This window comes from Schistocerca piceifrons, chromosome 1 (genome assembly GCF_021461385.2).
Source record: "Schistocerca piceifrons isolate TAMUIC-IGC-003096 chromosome 1, iqSchPice1.1, whole genome shotgun sequence".
Lineage (NCBI taxonomy): Eukaryota > Metazoa > Arthropoda > Insecta > Orthoptera > Acrididae > Schistocerca > Schistocerca piceifrons.
Window position 1 is genome coordinate 697,977,515 of NC_060138.1, and position 25,341 is coordinate 698,002,855.

General features: G+C 39.3%; 1 protein-coding gene across 8 annotated transcripts in view; it reads right to left on the minus strand.

Annotated features, from left to right (window-relative positions):
• LOC124710153 (E3 ubiquitin-protein ligase RAD18-like) overlaps positions 1–25,341 on the minus strand; it is a 101,854-nt gene that overhangs the window by 12,359 nt on the left and 64,154 nt on the right. For all 8 annotated transcript variants that reach the window (XM_047240901.1, XM_047240905.1, XM_047240899.1 and 5 more), the window contains one exon: positions 7,667–7,790. In XM_047240901.1, the coding sequence (XP_047096857.1) occupies positions 7,667–7,790 (124 nt within the window). The remainder of the gene's footprint in view (positions 1–7,666; positions 7,791–25,341) is intronic.

Sequence of the window (25,341 nt, forward strand, 5' to 3'; positions counted from 1 at the left end):
CAGGACACGTGTCACATGATGTAGTCAGCTAATAGCAACATTACTGTTAAATAGCGCGGATACACAAACAGGAAAAGTTAATGTTTTAAATTAATATACATAGTGTTGCTACAAGAAAAGCAAAGCTTTCACATATAATATTGGTCTCTAAGGTTAATAAGCTGTAAGAGAAGCTAAGCTTTCACATATAATGTTGATATTTTTTGCACGTGTTACACTTTAAGATATATCACACAAATGTGCCAGTAACATTTTTAGCCGAGTCCAGTGATTTGTCCTCAAAGTTTTCCACAGATAAATTAGCTACCACAGAGGAGATCAAGGTTCCTGTAGCACTACATCAATTTGCTCATAATAACGACATGAATGTCTGATCTTCTGGGCTCGAAATACTTCTAAATGTCTCGTCATCAAACGCTCTGTGATTTAAGAAATTCATCGTACATTCTCACACATAGTTCAACTTGCGTAAAAGGAAGTTTACTTTGAAAGTAACGCTTTAAACCACCATGCGCAATATTTTCCAGCGACCTGTTAGAAATAGGTTCGTTTCAGAAGTCGTCAGAGAGCGCCAGATAACAGGCGCCACCGTGCTTTGGCAGCTGCTGCGACTCAGGAGGCCGGTATGTTCATGCGGGTAAAACATAAAAAGATCTTACATTTTGTAATAAAAGAAAAATGACATCAGAGGATACTCCAAGAGCATCGGAATTTCGTAAACCATACTAAAATAGCACACTTAAAGTGCATTCTTCAAGAGCACATTCGTACGTCCAGATTCCCAATGAAGTAGGCCTCGACCTGATGTTAAGCTTTTCAGTGTGTGTTTCGGGATGTAAATTTTCTTGGAGTACCAGTACTGTATTAACTCATTTTTGATTCTTTAATATGGTATAATGCTATATGTGCTAGAAGATGAAAACATGCACTTGAAAAGCAGCGAGCAATTGAAACTAGCCAATAGTATGGAACTAAACACCTCGTTTCAAACACACTGACTGCCTTAGCGTAAAAGATAAATAAAAACCAAATTTCTTTAGCAAACTGACAAAAATAACTTCATTGTTCTACAAGAAGATTAATGCATCAATGTCAGAAAAGCAGAAATAAAATAAAATCTGAAACTAATAACGTATATTAGCCTTCCGTAATTATGTGAATGTATTTTAATTCACTTGATAGCTCCCGGCCACAGAAATCCATTTTATTTTCATTTGACGTGAGAGCAGTAAACGAAGAAGAAACAGCAAAATCACTAAATGTAAACATGGGTCATGTGGAGACTACACACTTCACCACTATAACTCAGACTGCTCTGCGCATCAGCCCCAGATCTACGATGTTTCCAGACCGGGGCAATACTAAGATAATGGCGCCCCCCGCCCTCCCAGTCCCCCTCCCTCAAGCTTTTGAGATACAACGTCAAAAATTAAAAAAAATATCAAATTTTCAAAAATATGTTCATTTTGTAGCGCACATCTTTCTGAAGGGTCTGGTACATAAAACATATATATGTTTGAGGAAATGTAAGACATGCTATTATTCTCCGGTTAGGCGTTGTTATGTTCGTACAAACCATTTTCCACGCTACTTCCAGAATAGCGGCTGCTAGACGGGGACTGTACAACTGGCCCTTACTATTGTAGCGATCTGGGCAAACATTTCATTTTCATGGGTACACCGAGAAGATAATACGTAACCTTTCTTACCTGTTATTCCTGTTAGTCGTTTATTTCCACTCTGGTAGTCTGAATCTACGGATTTCCCTAGTAATTATAAAAACGTTGATAATTCGCAAACCCAATCAACAACATAATCTGCTAGCGATTGGAGTTCACTCGTTCGGCTTTACTCCACTCAGCTTGTATAGCCCAGTCCCCTTTTGCCAGCAGGAAAGTTTATTTCTAGATGTGTCGAGGATTCCCCTGACAGAGACATCACGTACGCTATGCATGCATTCAAAAATCAACTTATGATTTTTTTTTTTTTTTTTTTTTACAATGAGACCAACTGCTGGTGTTATCGGTCCCTAAGCTTACACACTACTTAATCTAGCTTAAACTAACTTACGATAAGGACAACACATACACCCATGCCCAAGGGAGGATTCAAACCTTCCAACAAGGGGCGCCGCGCGAACCATGCCATGACAAGTCGCCTCCAACCACACGGCACCCCACATGGCTTATGATTAATTCAGAAATCAACTTACAGAGTGTGTTCAAAAACAAACAGGGATGCACATCAAAATCATATGAGTAATCTATAGACCAACATGCACCGGATGCTAGGCACTTTGTGAAACAAGGCTTTTTCTCCTAAAGAATATGAATTTTGCAACCCCCCCCCCCCTCCATCCAACAGATCCGGGCCCGCTGCGCATGCGTGAATTTGGCAGCTTGGGCACAAAGCAAAATTTTTCCTGGTTGTATCTAGCTGTTTGCTGCGACTGCTTACACAGTCAGCAGCCACATTTCTGTAGCTAGAAGCGGGGGAAGGTAGTACTCATACCCCACTCAACTGCACATGCGCACGAGTCCGCTCGTAGCTGCTAAAACGAATCTATTGTGAACAGTAGTGACGTCACGCTCATCGGAGGCAATTTGTTATTATGAAACATTGCATAGTCTTCCTAAAGCCTTTGACACATTTTGCTGTTGGCAAACACTTGTATGAGCACTGTGTTTTGTTGTTTTACATGGCACATTTCCTTTGCAATTTATGTTTTATTTTCGTTTTTCTTCTCATTCACGTTTTATTGTTGCAGTATTATTCTGCAGTAGCGGGATACAGTAATATCCTTTGTTAGAGTATTGATTCTTAATAGTCAACAGAACAAAAATTTAACTGAAAACTAAAACAACGAAAAATTCCCAGAATTTTAAAAAATTCCCGGGTTTTTCCAGGTTTTCTCCCGGATGAAAAAATTCCCGAGTTTTTCCCGGATCTCCCAGTTGTCCCAGGTCATATACACCCTGATGAATGGAAACGGTTTAAATTGAATCGAATCAGTTCAAATTTTGTAAGAAGGTAGACAAATACATGTAATTAATAGTCCATCTGTTGTTTTGTGAAAGCTTTATCCATCGCCACTATATAAGCAACATGGGTTGAAAGACAATGTAGAATCGATACTGGATCAATCATCACACAAGTTAACAAAAATTTTCATTGGTTGTCAAGCTTTGGCAGTCTAATGTCAAATTTATGATAGTTTAAAAGCTGGGAACCAGAAATAATAAATGCTCCTATCATGACACAAAAAAGGTAAATATGTGCTGAGCAAAGTCAGTGATGTAAAAGAATGGAACTAGGCTTTTCACTTATCTGGCAGCATCAAAGGTTTTAAATCAAAACATCTTGACCCATTTGTGCTTTTTTTTTAGTTAACCCTACTTCCCAAGCACAGTGAGCTCTTTTAGCTGCAAGGTGTTGGAACACCTGCATTTCGCAATTTATAGGCTAAGTCCCTGATCCTGTGCCCAGAATCCAGAAGCTAATTTATGTGCTTCTAGAGAGTGGGATGAATCTACGATAGGATGTATCTGAGTAAGGTGGTACATATATAAGGGGAATTATCCCAGAGTGGGGGTGCATGCATCCTATATTTTAATGAAACATTGTGACATATTGCACGGCACGACAAATGCCACGTGGGTTACATGATAGCACGTGTCATGTTTTACGACATGACATCATGTATGATGGTACTTTACTTGATGTGATGCATTATATTACATGACAGGGTGTTAATACTAACAAGTGAAACCGCATCAATGTGTCACATTTAAATGTCTTCGAAGTTGCCAGATACACAGAAAAGTTAGATCCCTTCTTTAAAATCCCTAGCTCTGCCCAGGACATATCCACCTTTTCTGTGCTATGATAGAAGCATCAATGTGTCACATTTAAATGTCTTCGAAGCTGCCAGATACAGAGAAAAGTTAGATCCCTTCTTTAAAATCCCTAGCTCTGCCCAGCACATATCCACCTTTTCTGTGCTATGATAGAAGCGTTAGTCACTTTTGGCTTCCAACTTTTACTGTACCATAATTTTGACATTACACTGCAATAGTTCGGCAACCGATGCAGATTTCTGTTGACTAGGATGACAGCTGATTTGGTACAGACTTTTTATTGTCCTACAAACCTTGTAGCTTATTTAGTGGCAACAAATACAGCTTTCACAAAATAACAGGTCAACCATTAATTACATGCATTTGTATTCCTTTTTACAAATTTTGAAATGATTCACGTACGTTTGACACACAGAAGGGGCATACATAAAAGACTCACAAAAAATGTGTTTTTTTGCATGTAAAATCCGAATGAAGCTAGATTTTTGAAAGCGAGTTTTCAGTTTTATCACAAGAATGCATTTTATTTTTTTAATTTTTTAAAAATTTATTTATTTGATATACTTTAAACCGTTTCTGTTAAGTCAATTCTACAGCCTGGATCCGCGCGATCGCTACGGTCGCAGGTTCGAATCCTGCCTCGGGCATGGCTGTGTGTGATGTCCTTAGGTTAGTTAGGTTTAAGTAGTTCTAAGTTCTAGGGGACTGATGACCTCAGAAGTTAAGTCCCATAGTGCTCAGAGCCATTTGAACCATTTGTTAAGTCAATTAACATGTTACTCAATTAACATGTAACTCAATTAACATGTTACATGCTACATTTAGCTCAACTTTAAACAGTCGTACATTAACAATGGACAGCTCTGATTTGATAAAAGAAAAAACAAAATGTTTCGACTTTATCCATTTGCCTACCTTTGTGCAAAGTTTGAACTGATTCATACGAGTCTAAAGTATATAAGTGGTGTGTTTGAAAAGTTCCCATAAAACCATAAAGCATGTTTTTTGCACGTTTCTATAAAATCCAAATGATGCACCTGCAAATGATACCATTAGCTGAGCATTAATGTCAGCCCAGTTCAAATCTTTTGCAAAAGGAATTAATTGTTTTATACAACTTGCCTGGGTGGCAGCTCTGATATCTCATTCAAATCTTGCTTAGCATACTGTAACTCAGCTACAGTAAGACAGATGTTCGAATGGCTATGCAAATGCTCGCTGGTCCCGGCTAAGTGTAAAACTTTTCACCTCTTGCTCAAATATAAACTGAGCACCAAGACATTCACCCCCCCCCCCCCCCCCATCCAAATGGTGACTCTGCATGCAGCCTTTTCATATTACATATTTATATACCACATAAATTATACTAAGAAATATGTTGTCTACATCCACGTAAGCATTTATCAGAGTATTGCGTAAAAATATAAAGTAAATCAGTGAAGCACTTTTTGAGGTTTTTCCGAACAACATTAAACAGTGACTTATCTTTATATAGTAATATAGATTATTAAGTTTTTCACTTTTCTATGGGCTTTCAAGGTTCCATAGGCATGTTTCAATCATTGTGTATGTGCATTGTAGAACTGAGTTGACAACATTGCCACTAACTAGCAACCTTTGCTATTTTGAGAGATGCAACCACGGTGACCAACTCCAGTGATTTCTTTTCACAATACCATAGACAGTTACCAGTAAAACACAACAAATTTTGTGTCTGATTTGTATTTAAAGATTATTCTCAGACTTCTTCACTTGCACAAAACTTTCATTATCTTGTTTAATTCATCCTTTTGGAACCACATTAAAATTTATCATTCTGCCACCCGAAAAACCTGCCACCAGAGATGGTGGCACAGTTCGTCCTACCCTAATGCCAGCCCTACCAGAGATAAAAAGTCTTTAGGAGATCAAAAGATAAATGATACTAATGCACTGTGTTAAATGTGAATGGCTCAGTCTTGAGGACAGAGACATCTGCTTATGTTTCTGGAGGAAATAGCCACATGCTAATTATCCCCCCCCCCCCTCCCGTCACTCCTTGAACCATGGACCTTGCCATTGGTGGGAAGGCTTGCGTGCCTCAGCGATGCAAATATCTGTACCGTAGGTGCAACCACAATGGAGGGATATATGTTGAGAGGCCAACAAATGTGTGCTTCCTGGAGAGGGGCATCAACCTTTCCAGTAGTTGCAGGGGATGTCTGGGTGATTAACTGATCTGCCTTGTGACGTCACCCAAAACAGCCTGCCTGTGCTGGTACTGTGAACGGCTGAAAGCGAGAGGAAACTACAGCCGTAATTTTTCCCGAGGGCATGCAGCTCTACTGTATGGTCAAATGATTATGGCATCCTCTTGGGTAAAATATTCTGGAGATAAAATAGTCCCCCATTCAGATCTCCAGACAGGAATTACTCATGAGGAGAGAACTCATGAGAAGAGAACTTTCTAATCTTAACAGTAAAAAGCAATCACAGTTATATCTTTGTAGAGCCTGTACAGAAGCCATCTTTCATCAAAATAGCATTATTTTGTGTACCAGAAGTACTGACGAAACATGCAAAACCATTCGACAAAGGCACAGTTTTTAAGCAGCACTTTCTAGCAGTTAGTGGGTCCTTGTTTTCCACATTTAAAAACAACTCAGAGATAATATCAGCTGTCAAAAAAATGGCTCTGAGCACTATGGGACTTAACTTCTGAGGTCATCAGTCCCCTAGAACTCAGAACTATTTCAACCTAACTAACCTAAGGACATCACACACATCCATGCCCGAGGTAGGATTCGAACCTGCGACCGTAGCGGTCGCGCGGTTCCAGACTGTAGCGCCTAGAACCGCTCGGCTACTCCGGCCAGCTATCAGCTGTCACACACATACCTTTGTCAAGACCTGATAAAACAAGAAAAGTGGATTAATGATGGAAAATATAAAAGGTCAAATGATGGCAGATTTGCAATCCTGCTTGGGTTTCTTCACTGCTCTTAGATGAGACAGTAGATGAAGTACGTGCACCTCAAGTTATGATTTTTGTAGGACTGATATTTTCAGATTTCAATGCGAAAGAAGACTTGCTTACAATTTTGATCTTGAAAGACAAGACAGGAGAAGACTTTTATAATGCATTCAGTTCCTTCATTTCTGAATATGATTTGACAGCTCAGTAATTTTTGTGTTACTACTGATGGAGCACCTTCCATGGTAAGCAAACACATAGAATTTGTTACCTTGCATGCAAACAACGAATCTTTCTCGCCTTTCTTTAAGCATCATTCTATCATGGATCAGCATGTGTTTTGCGGACATATTTTGAAAATGGTACATGTTAGGAGTAGTGTCACAAAAAATGTAGATTCAGTTTGCTCACAATCACTTAAAAAAAAAGACTTTAGAGTGCTATTAGAAGAATTTGATAGACTGTACAGAGACATGCAGTTACACACCAAAATTTGGTGGCTGTGTAGATGTATGCCAGCAACAAAATCTTTTATGTCTGAAAAAGAAGAAGTCTGTTCACAACTGTGTGTTTGAGCTGCTGTTGGTGCAACCATATGACAGTTAAACTGAATGAGTTAAACGATGAACTTCAAGGGGAAAAAATACAAACTCTCATATCTTCTACAAAGTGTTTCATACAAAAACATGACCTGTGGACAGCTCATTTACAGAAATTAAATATGGAACACTTTCCTCAAATACAGTCAGACCTGTTGGATCAACAAGCACAGTGCTAAATTTGACATTGACAATTCAATCTCTAAATGAAAAAAAGAAAGAAAATATAAAACAGCAAACAGTAAGTTGAAACTTACAAGTATCTTTTGTGGAGCTGGTATTTTCTTTTCCTCCTGTTCTTCTTGTTCTAATTGTCTTATGATATCTGCAACTGGCCGTGGTTTCAGCGAATCACACTCAGTATTATACAACAGGATGAACCTATAACATAAGTATTTTTAAGAAAAGAAACCCCTTAAGTATGACACTGTTAATAAAGAATTTTATCACACATAAACAATTTGAAACTAACACAACAAAAAATATGTTCACAACAAGATATCAGTGTACAAGGTACATGAACCTCACTGTCTATGCATATTAAATATGAAAAAAGTGTTACTGGATATTTAAAACAACCTATTCAAATACAAAGCAACAAATTAGTACATTTTTGACAGATACCTCTAAATTCTATACATAAAAAAGGTCCAGAATAAAATGAGCAGTTTTCTACAAACATCTTTACATCTGAACTTGAACATTCATATAAAATATTGTCCCTAACTTAATCAGGCCATCACTAAAGCAAAGTTTCTCAATCATTTATAAATTAAGTCTTCACAGCATTCCAAGAAGTTGTAACCTCCTTGCAAACTGAACCATTACATAAACGTTTCAGAAAACTTCCCTAGACAATTTTTCTGTGAATACTGTTTATGTATTAAAAATTTAATAGTTACAATAATTTTGTGCCAGCAAGACAAACAAAACTATTGTCATGGTCTAAAGCTTTCCTTCCTAGTGTATTAAAAGTCTGACTCTGTGTTGTTCAATTTGTCAAGTTTTACAACTTGTTTTGATGACAAATTATATTCAGGTGTTAATTCCTGTACTTACTTTTTACACAGTTCATATATTTCCATGAACATGAACATCATCTGTATGAAATGTAGATTTGGAGAAGGTTACTGATAATGCACAATGAAATAAAATATTTTCATTTCTTAGTCAGTATGACATCATCTGCTGGGACAGAAGAGTAATCCACTTTCCTTGTATGAGGCAAACTGTAACTGCCAGAAGTGATGGAATGATACAAACTGCCAAAATTAGGAAAAAATGTAGGCAGAGTTGCTCATTGTCATCATTAATACTCAATCTATGTATAAAAGACACAAGAAGGAATCAAAAAGAGATGTTTATCATAGTCAGAAAATTAGCAAGAAATGGTTTGCTAATGACATAGCAGCAGTCACCAAAAATGAACAGAAACTGAATCAGATGCCTCATGAAATGCAACATATGCTAGGTGATAGCTAATACACATATAAACAAAAAGAAAATTAAGTTAACAGTGTGCACAGAAGGTGGATATGCTGGATTCCTAAATGTTAACCTCTTTACGAGGTGGATGGATTTTGCCATCTCAAAAGTAGATGAAGGTGGAAGACATGAGAAAAGCTTTGCAGTAAAGGCTTTCAATAAAAAGATGCAACAATTAACAAACCAAATATAAAGCAGGAGTACAGAAAAAAATTATTGAAAGATATGTTTGTAACACAACTCTGTATGGGTGCAAAAAATGAACAATGAGTAAGGCAACAAAAGAAACTGTTAAAAAGCTTTGACATGTGGTCTAGATGAAGACTGAAAAACATCGCATGGATTGACTAAGAAGATAATGACAATGACCTCCAATGAGTCAACAAGAAACAATACCTAACAAAAAGTTAATGAAATGAAGAGAGAGAATGTTGGGAATATATTATGGGATGAGTTATTGCTGAAAACCATAGGTGAAGAGATGGTACATAGAAAGAACTGCAGGGGCAGATCTGTGTACATTCATATATACAGCAGATATAAGGCAGTCTGTCAATGATGTGGGATGCAGCACATATGCTGAAGTGATGAGAATCATGGGCGTATCATCATCCATTGTACATGGTGTCTTTCAGCATTTCCCCACAGAAAAAAGCCTACAGGCGTCAAATCACGGGAATGGGCTGGCCAAGGTACAGGCCCTTTGTGTTGGATCCAACAATTTGCAAACAATTTGTGAAGACATACTGCAGTACTTCGTGAACTGTGGGCTGGACAACCATCATGTTGGTACCACAGGTTCCTCCTAGTCAACAGAGGATCATCAACTAGCATACAGGGAGGCTGCAATACTTCACTGAGTTCAGTGTTCTATCTATAAAAATGAGCCTATGAGGTGATGGTCCACTATCCCACACCACACATTTACACTCCATGGACGCTGACCTTTCAACCTCACCGAGCCAATGGGGATTGTCAACAGGCCAATAGTACATGTTTCAGAGGTTTACTTGGGCATGATTGGTAGATGTGGCTTCAATCATTAAAAAAGATACATGATGCATCTGGAGCAGCCTGTCTCAATGCCCATGCACAGAAGTTAACACAATTCTCGTAACTGTTTCCGTGCAGCTCTTGATGGAAGAGATGTGGTAGGGATGGAACCAATGTCAATGATGAACGTGTAGGACACTTGCCTGATTCATGCCCCTCCTTTGTTCAATTGTGCGGGAGCTAACATGCAGACCACTGCAACAGCAGTAAGAACATTAATTTCCCTCTCTTCTGTCATCACTTGTTTCCTTCTGCTACGCTGTCTGGGTGTTGCACTAAAACTTCCACATAACTGGTTGAAGAGGATGATGAATAACTGCCGAGATAGTTGACATCTATTGGGATATTTTGCCACAAACACAATACAAGAACAAAGTGCATTCTTCCTACACTCTCCATACACCATAAGCATGTCAGCTTTCTTTGCATCGGTAAAACCCATCATTCACCTAAGACCGACTGCTTTGACTGTGAAACACTGGCTATCACATTGCAGTACAATCAAGGAAAACACAATCACACTGTAAGCAAAAATTACAACATCGTATCTAGCAACTACGCAGGTTGAATGGCACAAAAAAGTGTTGATGTGTAAACTTTTCAAAATATGATATCTCATAAATGACTCACACTAGAATCCTGCAACAAACACCACTGGCATTCTAATTTGCCCTACTTTTAGTTTGTTAATGTCAATATGCATTATTCAAATATTTAAAAAAAAGAGTATGTTCGCACAAAAATACATTTTCTAAGTATTCTTACAATCTGTTTATTGGCTAACAATACAAGCCCCTGACTATAATCCATTCTGTGAAAACCACGCATCAATAGCTCTTACTATCTCCACAATATCTGCGGTACAAGTTTTAGGTCATTCACCCCGCATATTGGTATGAAACTGGTAAATAACAGAGCCTAAAATTTCTCAACAGTGATATGTATACACAATAAAATGGTGCTCATCTGATCTATAACAGACTAAATGTTTAGCAGTCAAAGTAATAAGATTATTTTCTTGTGGCTTACTTTGTATTGGGTCTTTAGAATCAATTAAAAATAAATCACCTAGTGTGATGTGAAGCATAAATGATTTCTTCAAGTTTCTACAATCAAAATCAATGGAATGCATAACAAACTCAGGAAATCTACCTAATCAAAAGGGCATCATGTGGTAACAGAACAGGAACTGTGGAGAGTCACTGGAGGAAATGCCCTGCCCTACTCATCACTACTGATGCCACCTCCCTTTACACCAACATCTCTAATGCCCATGGCCCTATCACTATTGAACACTCCTTTTCCCAACACCTGTCGGATTCCAAACCTACAACCTCTTTCCTAGTCACTATGACCAGCTATATCCTCACCCACAATTACTTCTCCTTTGAATGCATTACCAACAAACAAATCCGGGGTATGGCAATGGGCCAATCTATTCACGGGTCATCTTGAGGAATCCTTTCAAACCACAAAGAATCCAAAACCCCACACCCAGTTCAGATTAATTGATGACAACTTCGTGATCTGGATCAAGGAGAGGACACTCTATCCACATTCCTCCAGAACCTCAACGCGTTCTCCCGCATTCGATTCACCTGCTCCTCCTCAACCCAACAAGCCACCTCCTCAATGCTGAACTCAATCTCGGAGATGGCATTTTTGTAATGAGGCTACTGATTTATCAACAACACAGCTGGAACTGGCTAATCTCTAGCAACATGCTGGTTATCTCCTATGCAATTACAGTGGCACATGAGGTCATGACATATGACTACAATTTCTCTCTAAATCAAATAGGTACAGCTATATTTTATCACCAATTACAATGCTTTATGCTAATTTTAACTTTCTGGACCAGTCGATAGAAAATCAGTCAGGGATCTACTAACAGAATTCCAAATACTTGGTGCTTCTTGGGACGACAATGTTATGCACAACTACAAACCATCTCAACATGAAGACTCATGTGATGTTTTATAGGTAGATCTAGGATCCATCTCCAAATGTATTCGTGGTATGCTTTGATTTGCGTAGTCCTACCTTTTGGTTATTATGTGTGTTACATTACCAGGCAATTGACAACTTCCATACACATAAACACACACTGCAGTAAATCCAAAGACCTGCAGTATCAACCAAAAATTAAAATCTCCTATGTAGCACACACTACTGCTCAGTCCAAATCCGACAAGAAGTTGCGCAGTTTTCAACCATTCTGCACATTCCCCTCCGTTAACTTCCAGCAGCCGATAACATTTATTCTTCGCTTGGGCACCTACACACCAGTTAGCAATAGACTGTGATAACTGCTTTCCATCATACTGCGCTATTGCTGTACTTTAAGAAAATATAATTTCATTCATTTAGTCATCAAATTCTTCATTGCAGCTGAAATGTCAGTAATGTTTTGCAACAGTGGTATAGCTGTGAATGCGTTTGTCAGCTTGCTAGCACTCTCTGTACACAAATATGTCTCTACAAACAGGTGAGAGGGATTATTTACTGTGTTTATAGCGTTTTCACAATGCAAATCTGAAAGCATGACTCCTATTGTTGACAACTGAAGACACAAGAATGGACTGCAGACACGTGTGGTGTCTTAAGAGAACTGAATAGTGATCTGTAAACAAAAGTATCAAAGCTGAGTAAATATTTTTTGGAAGCATCAAAACCACAGGGTCGACCTGATTGAAAATGGTTACAACAATTGTAGGAGGTGTGGTAAATGAATAAAGAGACTGTTGACATAAATGTGATTTATTGTGAACAAAGTTGTAACAAACTTTTATCCTCTTCAACGTACGCACCTCCCCCTATCTATACAGCACTGCATAAGTGACTGTTTAAAAGCAATGCTGTAGGTCATTCTTTATCACCAACTTCAAAACTTCTGCCTTTTTTGCTTTTACCTCTCCAACAGACTGAATTTGTGTTCCTTTCAATGCACTTTTCACTTTTCGGAACAGACAAAAGACACAGGGAGCTAGATTTGGTGAATAATGATGTTCGAGCAAAGGAATGCACTTGTCTGCTAAAATCTGTTTCACAGATACAGCGTTGTGGGCTGGCAAGGTGTCCTGATGCAAAAACCACTTGTTATTCTTCCACAAATCCTGTTTCTTCTTCCTTACGCTTTCACTCAGCTCGATTAGGACTTCTGCGAAGTATTTTTGATTAATGGTTTGATCCTTAGGCACTCCTTCAGGCATAACACCTTAGACCGAAAAAATGATCTGCATTATCTTCACTTTTGACTTGCTTTTTGTTCCATTCTTGGCAACATGGGAGTCTTCCAGAGCATCAACTCCACTTAGTTTCTGGGTCATACTTGATGGCTCTGAGCACTATGGGACGTAACTTCTGAGGTCGTCAGTCCCCTAGAACTTAGAACTACTGAAAGGACTTCACAAACATCCATGCCCGAGGCAGGATTCGAACCTGCGACCGTAGCGGTCACGTGGCTCCAGACTGTAGCGCCTAGAGCCACTCGGGCACTCCGGCAGGTGGTCATACTTGAAGATCGACATTTCATCACATGTGAGGGAATGTGTGAGTAAGTCCAGTTCTTTGTTGAATCATTCTATGATATCACAGCAAATATTCTTCCAATGGTCTTTTTGTTCCTGAGAGAGGTTTTTCATAACCAGTTTTGAACATACTTATGTCGTGTTTAATTCATCACACATAATCTGTCTTACTGTCACTTTGTCCCAAGTTCACTACATCTGCAACCACCTGAATGCTTAGGCATCGGTTGTTCCACACAATTTCATAAATTTCTTGAATGTTTGCTTCGGTTCTTGAACTCACACATCAACCAGGACACTCATCATATTCCAGTTTTTCCTAACCTTCTGAATATCATTTGTACCATTGAAAAACTCAAGTGCATGATGTAGCATTATCACCAAACATCTCGTTTAACATATGAAAAATAATTCTGATGGAATATTTTTCAAATTCGTGAGGAATACGGGGTTAATGGACTATATTTTTAAATTCATCATGTTAGCAACACTACCACAGAACAAAGTCCTGTACAACCAAGGCTCAAATACAAACTAAAGCAGGCAGAAAGACAAAATGACCTGTAGTTGCTCTTGAAAGTTCAAGGTCAACTGCACTCCAATACCAACCTCCCCCCCATGCAGCTGCACGATAGAGGTGCACAGACATGTTGTTTAATTGACACACCTTATATAATAAAATGCACTGCAGCCAAATGAAATGGACTGCTGTTCGCTTAATAAAGTGGACAGTGCCTCCCTGCCCTTCTGCTGGCCACGCGTAAGCAAATTTCATCCCTTCCACATATCTCTGTCTGTGTGGGATCACCTTCTGAAGTGATATATACTCAGTCATTATACAGTGAGACATGTTTCTGGCTTTACCAGTTCACTGCTGGAAAGTGAATGATACATAAAGATATCAATTTCGGACAATATATGTAAAATACCAAAACTGAAGCAAGCTGTTACACATCGAGCTTTGGCCAAAGCCATCTTCAGGAACGAAAACACACACACAAAAATCATTATCTCCGACCACTACTGCCATACTGCAACTGTTGCATTGAACAAAAGTGGCAATCTGGAGTGATGTGGGGAAGAGGGAGGGTAACAGGTTACAGGTGCGGGGTGGGGGGGGGGGGGGGGGGGACAGACTGGTGGACTTGTGGGCGTGTTGGCAAAGAGCAGTGCACCTTGGGGATGTGGAGACAGGGACTAGGAGGAGGTGGAGGAGGAGGAGGAGTAAGAGTAGGAGGAGGTAGAACAGAGGGGGCAACAACTGCTTGGTGGAGAGTGTATGGACAATTGGTTACCGTAGGTTGAGGCCAGATAAATTTCAGAATCAGAGAACATGTTGTAAGGATAATTCCCATCTGCACAGTTCAGAAAAGCTAGTGGTGGAAGGAAGGATCCAAATGGCCAGGAATGTGAGGTAGCCATTGAAATCAATCATATTATAACAGTATCATAAATTGAGTCCATCTTGATGCTAAACACTGACGATGGTGATATTTGTTGCTAAAACTAGTTTCAGCGACAAATATCACCATCATCAGTGGCTTTTTTAAATCTAAAACATGCAGGAAATAGCATAGTTATACAAACACAGCAGAGATTATTACATTTTTACTGTTCGTTTTCTGAAATATAGTTTTCTATGGATACTTTCATACTACCTTATTTACTTATTTATTGTATGTTATGGCATGTTTTTACGAATTATTCTCGCTGTTTGCAGCATGTTTTCTGCGCTTTTTCCTGTTGCCGTCCCCCCCCCCCCACCCCCTCAGCGTACATCATGTCATCTGCAACTGTGTAAGCAGCTGTAATTGAACAAATATTAAAAGGTGAACTTAGTATGTCAGCAGTAGTGTTGTGGAATACAGTTTTGATGTCCACTGGGCTGTTAATTAGTTATTCGTGTACTCACGTTCGTTGGACAGCATGTAGCTGATTCTGTACACAGAAAAACAAAAACTTTCATACTTTGTTTATGATCAAGAAACATTACACCACCTTACTGTTTGCGTGCGTCATGAGACGAGTATTGCATGTTGCGAGAAGGCAATGAAAACTGTAGTGGGAATTACGACGACTTCTGTTCCTTGCTTATGTCTCTGTGTGTGATGGGGAAGTGGTTCTCTGTGTGTGTGTGTGTGTGTGTGTGTGTGTGTGTGTGTGTGTGAGAGAGAGAGAGAGAGAGAGAGAGAGAGAGAGAGAGAGAGAGAGCACGCGCGTGTGTGTGTGCATTTGTGTGCTTTCTGTTCTGTGTCCTTGGTCAGTTCACTCATAGCAATAAAGAGTGTGTTGTTGCAAAGTGTTGTGTTTTCGTTTATTATATTTTTGCCTTCCACTATAGCCTTTTGTGCATAGTAATTTTCTTCTATTGTTAGTTGTCGGTAAAGACTGTCACTATTTTTCAGAATGTGTAGATAGTTTTCGATATTAGTGGGGTTATGGTTTTTGTTCACTAGATGTTCTGCAAAAGTCGAATGTGTGCTGTCACTCTTTAGAGCTCTCATGTGCTCTCTGTGTATCTTGTTCAGAAGTTCCTGCTTCTTTGTCCTATGTATTGGGCCTGACAGGAGTTGCAAGTGAGTTGATATATTCCAGTGTTGCTGAATTTGTCTGAGTTTTTTCTGATTCGTCTTAGCCTTCTCTGAACTGTGGTTTGTTCTGAATGTTATTGGGATCCCTTGCTTTTTCAAGATGTTTCCAAGTCTATATGATATTTTGTTATTGTATGTTAGTGCGTACCATCTGTCTCTTTCTCCTGATGTGGTATGGTGTGTACTGCCTCTGGATTTTCAGATCCTGTGGTTGTGCTCGAGTGGCTGGCCGCTATTTTTATGTTTAATTTTTACCTTATTGTTGAGTTTATTTATGATGTCTGTTTTGTAGTTGTTTCCAACAGCAATTTGTTTGATTATATTTAGTTCCTGTGTGAAGTATTCTGGTTTAAGAGATGTTCTGTTTATCATGTGGAGCATGTGAGTGAAACTGGCATATTTATGCACTGATGGGTGTTTGGATGAGCTGTGGATAACAGTGCTTGTGGATGTGAGTTTTCTTAGATGGAGAATTCATGTTGATGGTTGTTTCTTGTGATTATGAGATCCAAGAAATTTAGTTTCTTGTTTTTTTTTTTCTACTTCCAATGTGAAGTGGATCTGTGGGTGAAATGTGTTGATGTTACTGTGTAGCTCTTCTATCCTGTTATGTGTTTCACCTACAATACATTATGTCATCCACATATCGGTACCAATAGATTGTTTTGTATCCTCCTTGTTTCACAATGTTATTGAATATTGTATTCTCTATATGGTCCAAGAAAATGGAAGATGTTGGCTAAGGTTCCACTGATGGGGCACCATGGGTAGCCCCTCTTGTTACAAATAGAAGTTATTGTTGAAAGTGAAGTAGTTTTTTTTCTGTGATTAGCATAAGAATGGATGAGATTTCATTTATTTGTATGCCTGGGAATTTCTTGCATGTTCTATAATGTTTACAGTTTCTTTTGTGGGCATGTTTGTGTACATGGATGTAATGTCAAAAGATACCAATTTTGCTGTTGGGGGATGTTGACACTCTTAATTTTCTCTATTATGTCCCCGGTGTTTTTGGGGCTTCTATTGTTTGTGTATGTGTATGTTTTCTGTAGGAATGTGTGCATGTGTCTCCCTAGTAAGTAAGGTGGGGCTTATCTGAAGTCCACCACTGGCCTGACTAGGATGAGAGGTTTGTGGACCTTTGGCAGGCTTCTTAAGAGTGGAGCTTTAGGGTTCTTTTGTGTCATTCTTTTTGTCTGGTTCTGTGTCAAGTTGTGTGTGATGTTTATTAAGAGTGTCTTCACATTTCTTTGTGTTGGGTCACTGGTTAGCTTGTTTATTTCATTCTCTGCCAGAATTTTTTCTGTTTTCTCCATGTATTCTGACTCTGTTACTAAGACTAGAGCATTCCCCTTGTCTGCCTTGATGATGAGAGCATTGTGTTGTTTTAGTTTTCTGTGTATACTGTTTATGGTTTTCTCATCAGATAATTTTGTGTGTGTGTGTGTGTGTGTGTGTGTGTGTGTGTGTGTGTGTGTGTGTGTGTGTGTGTGTGTGCGCGCGCGTGCGTACTTATGGAGGGTTTGTTCTTTCTGATGATTTGTTTCATTTCCTCTGTCACTAGTTCTCTTGTTAGCCCTGGGTTGAAGTCTGGTGTGTTAGTTTTTTCATGTTGTCCTATGATGTTTCAGTCTCAGTAATGAGATTTTGTATGGTCATGTGTGTTACGTGGGTGTTCAAATTGTATTAGGGGCCTTTCTCAAGTAGCTGCTGTTCTTCTTTAGTGAGTGTTATGTCAGTAAAATTAATCAAGCGTTCATGGAATGTGTGTTGTGTGTGTGTCTCAGTTTCAGAGCAGTTTTTGTTCAAAGTTTATTTAATTTCTGTTCCTGTTTCTGCCATTGCTTTTGCATTATTGACTGTGAGTGGTGATTTATTCTTTCCATTATGTCATACAGTACTGAGGAGCTGGAGATTTACTTCGCTAATTCTAGGTGTAATTTGTATAAGCTGACATTCAGTTCTTGTTTTTCTGAGTATAGGGAGCAAATTTCATATTTCAGCCAAGCTCTTTCAGCTGTTCATTTAGCACGCTGTGCTGCAGGTGACATGCTGTTTACATTAATTTTAACATAATTAGGAATGATGTTGTTGGCTGAGCAGATTTTGTTTATTTGAGGTTCGTGTTTGTTTTGGCCATTCATCCTGGTGGGTAGTTGGTTGGTAGTCATACCAATATAAAAAGCTGTGCAATGACTGCAGCAGAGCTGATGTATGATGTGGCTGCTTTCTCACATGGCCTGACCTCTGATGGTGTAGAATAAGCCTGTGATAGGACTGGAATAGGAAGTGTTTGGTGGGTGGATTGACAGGACTCACACCTGGGTCTTTCACGGGGATATGATCCTTGTGGTAAGGGGTTGAGATTAGGAGTGGTGTAGTGATAGACTACAATGCTGTTGAGGTTGGGTGGATGATGAAACACCACTTCAGGAAGGATGGGAAGGATCTTGGGTAGAATGTCCTTCATTTCAGTGAATGGCAATAGATAATCACAGCCCTGACAAAAAATGTGGCTCAATTGTTCCAATATGGGGTGGTATTATATGACAAAGGGAGCACTCCTTTGTAGCTGGGTCTCGAGGGTGGTGGGAGGATAGGTGGTGTGTGAGGATACGACACAGGAAATATGTTTGTGTCTGTGAAAGCCTTTTTGAGATCTTCAGCTTACTGGTAAGGCATATACGCCATCTGCAGCTGGTCACGCTGTGCAGGGGGGATTTCTTGCTGTCAGAATGCAGGTACTGTTGGTGGTTGGTAGCTTTGATGTGGGGAGAGGTGTGGATGGAGCAATCAAAGAGGAGGAGGGTATAATGAAACGGCCTTCCCCAAAAGTCATAGGAAATGTCTGATACCACACTTTTTGTATGCATCCAGGTGGTTGTCAGACGGTTTGGTGCTTCCTAGGACATTATAGAGATACACATATGTCATTTGACTCAATTTGCTAGAAATCTGAATATTTTGGGAAGACTTGTAAAATGTTTTTGGAGGAACGTATATTGTCATCATTATCAAGAGATTGTTGTCATTAACAAAATTACGTACAAATGCTGGATTGAATGTATAATAAAGAAATTGAAGGGATAAATATTTGGCGGAAAATATTAAAATGCTGTAGAAGTGCTGGCATAGGTGGAAGGTGCCTCTAATTACTATACCTTTGTGTTAACGAGTTAACACAAATAACCTAATTATCTTGAGAAACGGCTTGAAAGTTATTACCAAACGATGCATTTTCATTTGATATTTACTTTTATGTCTTCCTCTGTAATTAATATTCTTTGTAATTACATTTCTATTTAACTCTCCAATTGTTTACATCTCACAGTTTTCAAACTTACAGAATTTGAGGCCTTATTTGTATGTTGTATGTATTTAATCGGATAAAGCACGAGCTCTCTACCACCATTACATGTTAGTAACCAAAACCAAACTGTAATTAATTACATAACTAAAATAATACAAGTGACATCATTGTAATTAAAGTTCAGATCGATTTTCATATTTAGAACTACAGGTGATACTATAAAAATTACGTCAATTAATATTGTAATTTTTTCCTTATTTGACTGTAACTTCAGTTTCTCTACTTTTGTAAATTTTGATTGTAACATTGAAACTGTACAAAATTAATAATGGAATATTTTGGAAATGTATGTTAAAATTCATATATAAAGCAATGCAGTGAGACTGCGAGGAAGTAGTTTTTGTTGTTGAGTCTGCTTGAGAGTCTGTTTGAAAGTCAACCTGTGAAGTCAGTTTGTCAAAGAGATTAGTGATGTCTGTGAAGCGCTTTGTTTAAATGTGTCAAGAATGCAGTTCTGTTATCAATAAATAATGAGAAGTCGCAAATTTATGTTCTTTCACCAAATTGAACTCCAGGAAAAATTTAAGTAATTTTAAGTAACAATCAAGAAGAATGTAGCATCGTTATAAGGTCAACATCCAAGAAGGTGGCACGCTGGGTTGAGGGGGATCAGCTGTAGCGGGTAGGAAACAGGTGTTGAGGTTGTAAAGAAATGAGGATATGGTGCCTTGGCCTCAAGTCCAGATCATGAAAATATCGTTAATGAACCTGAATGAGACCAGTGGTTTGGGGTTTTGAGAGGCTAGGAAGGTTTCCTCTAGATGCCCATAAACAGACTGGCATAGGAGGGTACCATGCAGGTTTCCATGGCTGTATAGCTGATGAGTTTGTACACCTTCTCTTCAAAGGAGAAGTAGTAGTGCAGATCTACTACTTCTCTTTTGAAGGCACTGTACACAAACCTTATTTTTGAAAACTGGCACCCTTTCCACACCAAAACATCTCTTCCACACAACCTGGACCACCTGGGGACTGAGTTATCTGCAGTGACAAGAAATCCCTTGCCCAGGCTTGCTGAAGGTATCACTAAGGCCCTTCGAGACAGGCACTATCTCCCAGACATAGTCTGCAAACAGATTTCCTGTTTCATATCCCCATACACCCTCCAATTCTCTCCCACCCCCAAGAACCATCCCCTTCATCAGCACCCCAGACTGGAACAACTGAACTGCATCCCTTGTCAAGGCTTTGGTTATCTATCGTCACATCTTGAGATGAGGAATATTCTACCCATGATCTTTCCCACCTCACCTAAAGCTGTTTTCTGTTGCCCAATCAATCTCCACATCATCCTAGCCTATCCCTATGCCATTTCCAATCCCATCCCCTTGCCACAGGGATCATACTGCTGTGCAAGACAATAGTGCAAGAGCTGCACAATCCACCCACCAAGCACTTCCTATTCCATTCTTGTCACAGGCTTATCCCACCCCATCTGAAATCAGGCCACATCAACTCTGCTTCTACAGCTCCTTACATATTGGTATGAATACCAATCTGCTGTTCAGCAAGATGAATGGCCACTGTCAAACTGCAGCCAATAGCAAAGTGGACCACCCTGTGGCACAACATGCAGCAGAACATAATATGCTTGATTTCAATGGCTGTTTCACAACCCGGGCCATTTGGATCCTCCCCTCCACCACCAGCTTTTCCAAGCTGCACAGATGGGAATTGTCCTTACAACGCATTCTTTACTCCTGAAATTATCACAGCCTCAACCTCAGTAACCTACTGTCCCCATACTCTCCAACAAACAGTTTCTGCAGCCTCTGTCCAACCTCCTCCTTCCAACTCGCATCCCATCAACCTCTTGGTGCACTGCTCTCTGCCAACATGCCCAGCATTCTTTTCTCCTCCTCTGCTCCTCTCCTTTTCTGCTCCCTGTTTTGCCCCCCCCCCCCCCTCCCTCCCCCACAGCCTTTTGACAGTGTGCTTGGAAGCTTTGTCCTGCTACCAGGTCTAGTTGCTGTTTTTATTCAATGTAACAGTTGCAGTCGCTCCATAGCAGAAGGGGATAACGATGGTGTTGCATGAGATGTGCTTACTTGTGTGAATGTGTGTATTTTCTTTTCTGAATAAGGCTTTGGCTCAATGTGTAACAGGCTTTTCATTGTAGCTGTTTACAACTCAACGTGTCATCTTTACAGTATGTAGCACCCTATCCTTCCCATATCATGGTTCATAACAACACTAAGAAGAATACAAGTGACTGAAGTGAAATGTTTACCTCAGATTCTGTACATGACAATACAAATAATTAAGATTAAAGAACTTTATGTGATGTCTATTTTGAGAATTCAGAATGGCGTGAAACATCAGTGTATGATAATCATAGTACGACAAGGTCCAGAATCATATAGGAAGTGGGTACTTTTCTGAAAAATCACAGACTATAGAGAATCAATAGTGGTTGAGAAACCTGAAAAATAAGTCGCTAGTCAAGCATATTGTAGATATGTTCAATAGACTAAAGTCAGAGAAAGGGGCTGGACTGGGAAGAGTTGTCACCTGTCAGTTTTAGAAGGCTTGCATGTTTCTTCTCATGTATTGCTGAGCACTGTCTAATTGAAATATTGCATTTGAAGCTGCTTGAAAGTTGCTAAGTACCTCTGTTTCCAAGATGATCTTGATACTGGTCTACAGAATGTTCTTAAAATGTGTAAATCAAGATCTATGGTATTCAGCAGAATCCCAAATCACTAGGTTTGGCATTTGTCTCCTATGCCACATTATACTACACAGTCTGACCTCAACACATCCACATGCACAGTTCTCCAGTTGCTCAGTTCTTTTACCCCGGGGCAACTTTCTCTGTATTTTTCTCCAAATTTATTCCTTACCTGACAGAAAATAAGTCTAATCAGACAATGGACAATCCAGGATGGAATATAACAACAACAAGACTAAAAGTTCAAAATTTTTTTGGTCTTTTTTGGGCTGCTATCTGTTAAACTACAACTGCCCTGACCCCCCCCCCCCCCCCCCCACACACACACACACACACACACAGACACAGACACACCACATCCTTTAAGAACACTTTTCACTAGTTTGCAATTTTATGTTTTTTTAAAGCTTTTTTGATTTTGTACTAAGACAATCTGACATAACTTTCATCATATGTCCATCATCATTATGCATATCATATGCCATCATATTCATATTCACTACACAGGGGAATCACCTAAAACTTGCACCGCAAATAGTGTTGAAATTGGAAGTAATACTGATGTGTGGTATTCACAGAAAGGATTAGTAGTCCGGAGCCAATCAACAGACTGTAATAATGATTAGAATGTGTGTTATTTTGGGCAAACAAACACTTTTTTTAAATGGAACAATGCATATTACTATTCACAAAGTAAAAGTACAGTAAATTAGAATATCAGTGGTGTTTGTTGCAAGATTATAGTGAGAGTCATTTATGAGATAGTGTATTTTGAAAAGTTCCCACACTGACACTTTTAAATGCCTGTGATAGCACACACTAAAAAACAGCATAAATGCATACACTAGTTATGTGGATTCTGACCAGTAATGAGGCAACTGACCATCAAAGGTCGTGTTCAAAATGACCATCGACAGCAGTCTAGTACTGAACAACTGCTGTGCACAGGCAAGCATTCAGCAGAGATGTCCAACCAGGTTGCAGTAATATGTCGTTGTATATCATCAGGAGTAGTTGGTATGTCCTTGTAGACAGTGTCTTTCAGCACTCCCCCATGAAAAAAAAGTCCACAGGCATCAAATCCCGGGAACAGGCTGTCCACATTACATGTTCTTTGCACTCAATCCAACAATTTGAAAACAATTCGTGAAAACTGCTGTAGTACTTTGTGCACTGTAGGCTGGGCAGCCATCATGTTGGTACCACAGGTTTCTCCTAGTCGGCAGAGGAACGTCTTCTAGCATCCATGGAAGATGGTCTGTTAGGAGGCTATGGTACTTGTGCAGGTTCAGTGTTCCATCTATGAGGAATGGGACTAAGAGATGATGCTCCACTATCCCACATCACATGTTTACATGCCATGGATGCTGACATTCCACCTGACAAAGCCAATGGGGATTGTCAACAGACAATAGCACATGTTCTGGAGGTTTACTTGGCCATAACTGGTAAATGTGGCTTCATCACTAAACAAGATATATGTTACATCTGGAGTACCCTGTCTTAATGTCCACGTACAGAAGTTAACACAATTTTCATAATCATTTTCATGCAGCTCTTGATGGAGAGAGATATAATAGAGATGAAACTTATGTCAACGATCCTCTTGGGTATTAATAACCGCTTCAGCTGTATTTAGTCCTTTATTATTGGACCACTAAAGTTTCATGGCACTAAAAACCACATCTCCAGGTGAACATATGACTAAAACATTAGAGTGGAAAAGCTCGGAATCTTTTTACCCAACATTCATTGTCCGTCAGAAAAAAACACCACTAACAGGCGGTATGTAATAGAATAAAACAGCAGGATTCCAATATAGTGGATGGGTCTACTTCTCCGATGTATACAGAGCAACAGTCAGGGGACACGGCCATGTGCTCTGCCATACATGTCAATAGAGACTGCATAAGACCCTTGCCTGACTCATGCCACTCCCTTGTGTGATTGCACAGGAGCAAATGTGCGGATATACTGCAACAGCAGCAAGAACATTAATTTCCCTCTCTTCTGCTGTCACTAGTTTCCTTCTGTAACACTGTCTCATTGTTACACTACCATTTTCACATAACTGGTTGAAAACGTTGATAAACAACTGCTGAAATGGTTGATGTCTATTGGGACATCTTGCTACATACATTGAACACAAACGAACTGCACTCTTCCTACTCTCTCCATACACCATGAGCATCTCGACTTTTTCTGCGCTGGTAATCCCGTTGTCCACTCACTACCTCCTGCATGCTCTGTGACACACTGATTATCCAGTCGAAGTGCACTCAAGGAACACAGAAGCACAATGTAAGCAAACGTAACAACATTGCACCTAGAAACAACACAGGTCGAATGGCACAAACAAGTGTCGGTGTGTAAACTTTGCAAAATGCAGTATCTTATAAATGACTCGCACTAGAATCTTGCAAGAAACACAGCTGACATTCTAATTTATCCCCCTTGTAGTTTATTAATTTCAATAGGCATTGTTCAAACATTTAAAAAGGTGTACTTTTGCCCAAAAAATACACTTTCTAAGTATTATTACAATCTGTTCACTGGCTAACTGTACGAGCCCTACAACAAATCCTTTCGGCAAAAACCACACATCAGTAGCACTTTCCATTTCCCCAGTATTTGCAGTTCACGTTTCAGGTGATTCACCTTGTATAGTTAAAGTGACCCTATGCATACATGCACTTACATTAGTAAAATTTTCATGAAAAAGGGGAAAAAAATGGAGCAATGTGATGTGCCATATCACTGTTTAATACATCACATATGGTATACACAACATATTTCTGGATCACAAATATGAAAATCAACAGAACACTGTTCACAGAGCTTTTCATACCGCACATGAAAAGCTGAATAGTACACAACATTCCATCTCAGATCTGTGGTAAAGTTAACATCAGTAAAAGAACAGATATCTGAACAGTTACATAAGGCCACAACTTTCTATTTCTGACCAGTACTTAGAACAAGCATTTTTGCCCCCCAAGTGTGATTTCAAAATCTGTGCCCAGAGCAACAACCAGTGACAATTCATTTTATAAATCTGACTATTGAGGCTTAACTCAAAGGGTGTTCAATTTCAGCGAAGACATACATGCAGTCATTAAGTTATGCATGCACCAGATACAGTACAAATTAGCAGAAAATAGTAAGGATGGTTGTGAGCCAAGATCTAAACATATTCACCACTGCTCTGATTTCTGGTATAAACGCAGCAATG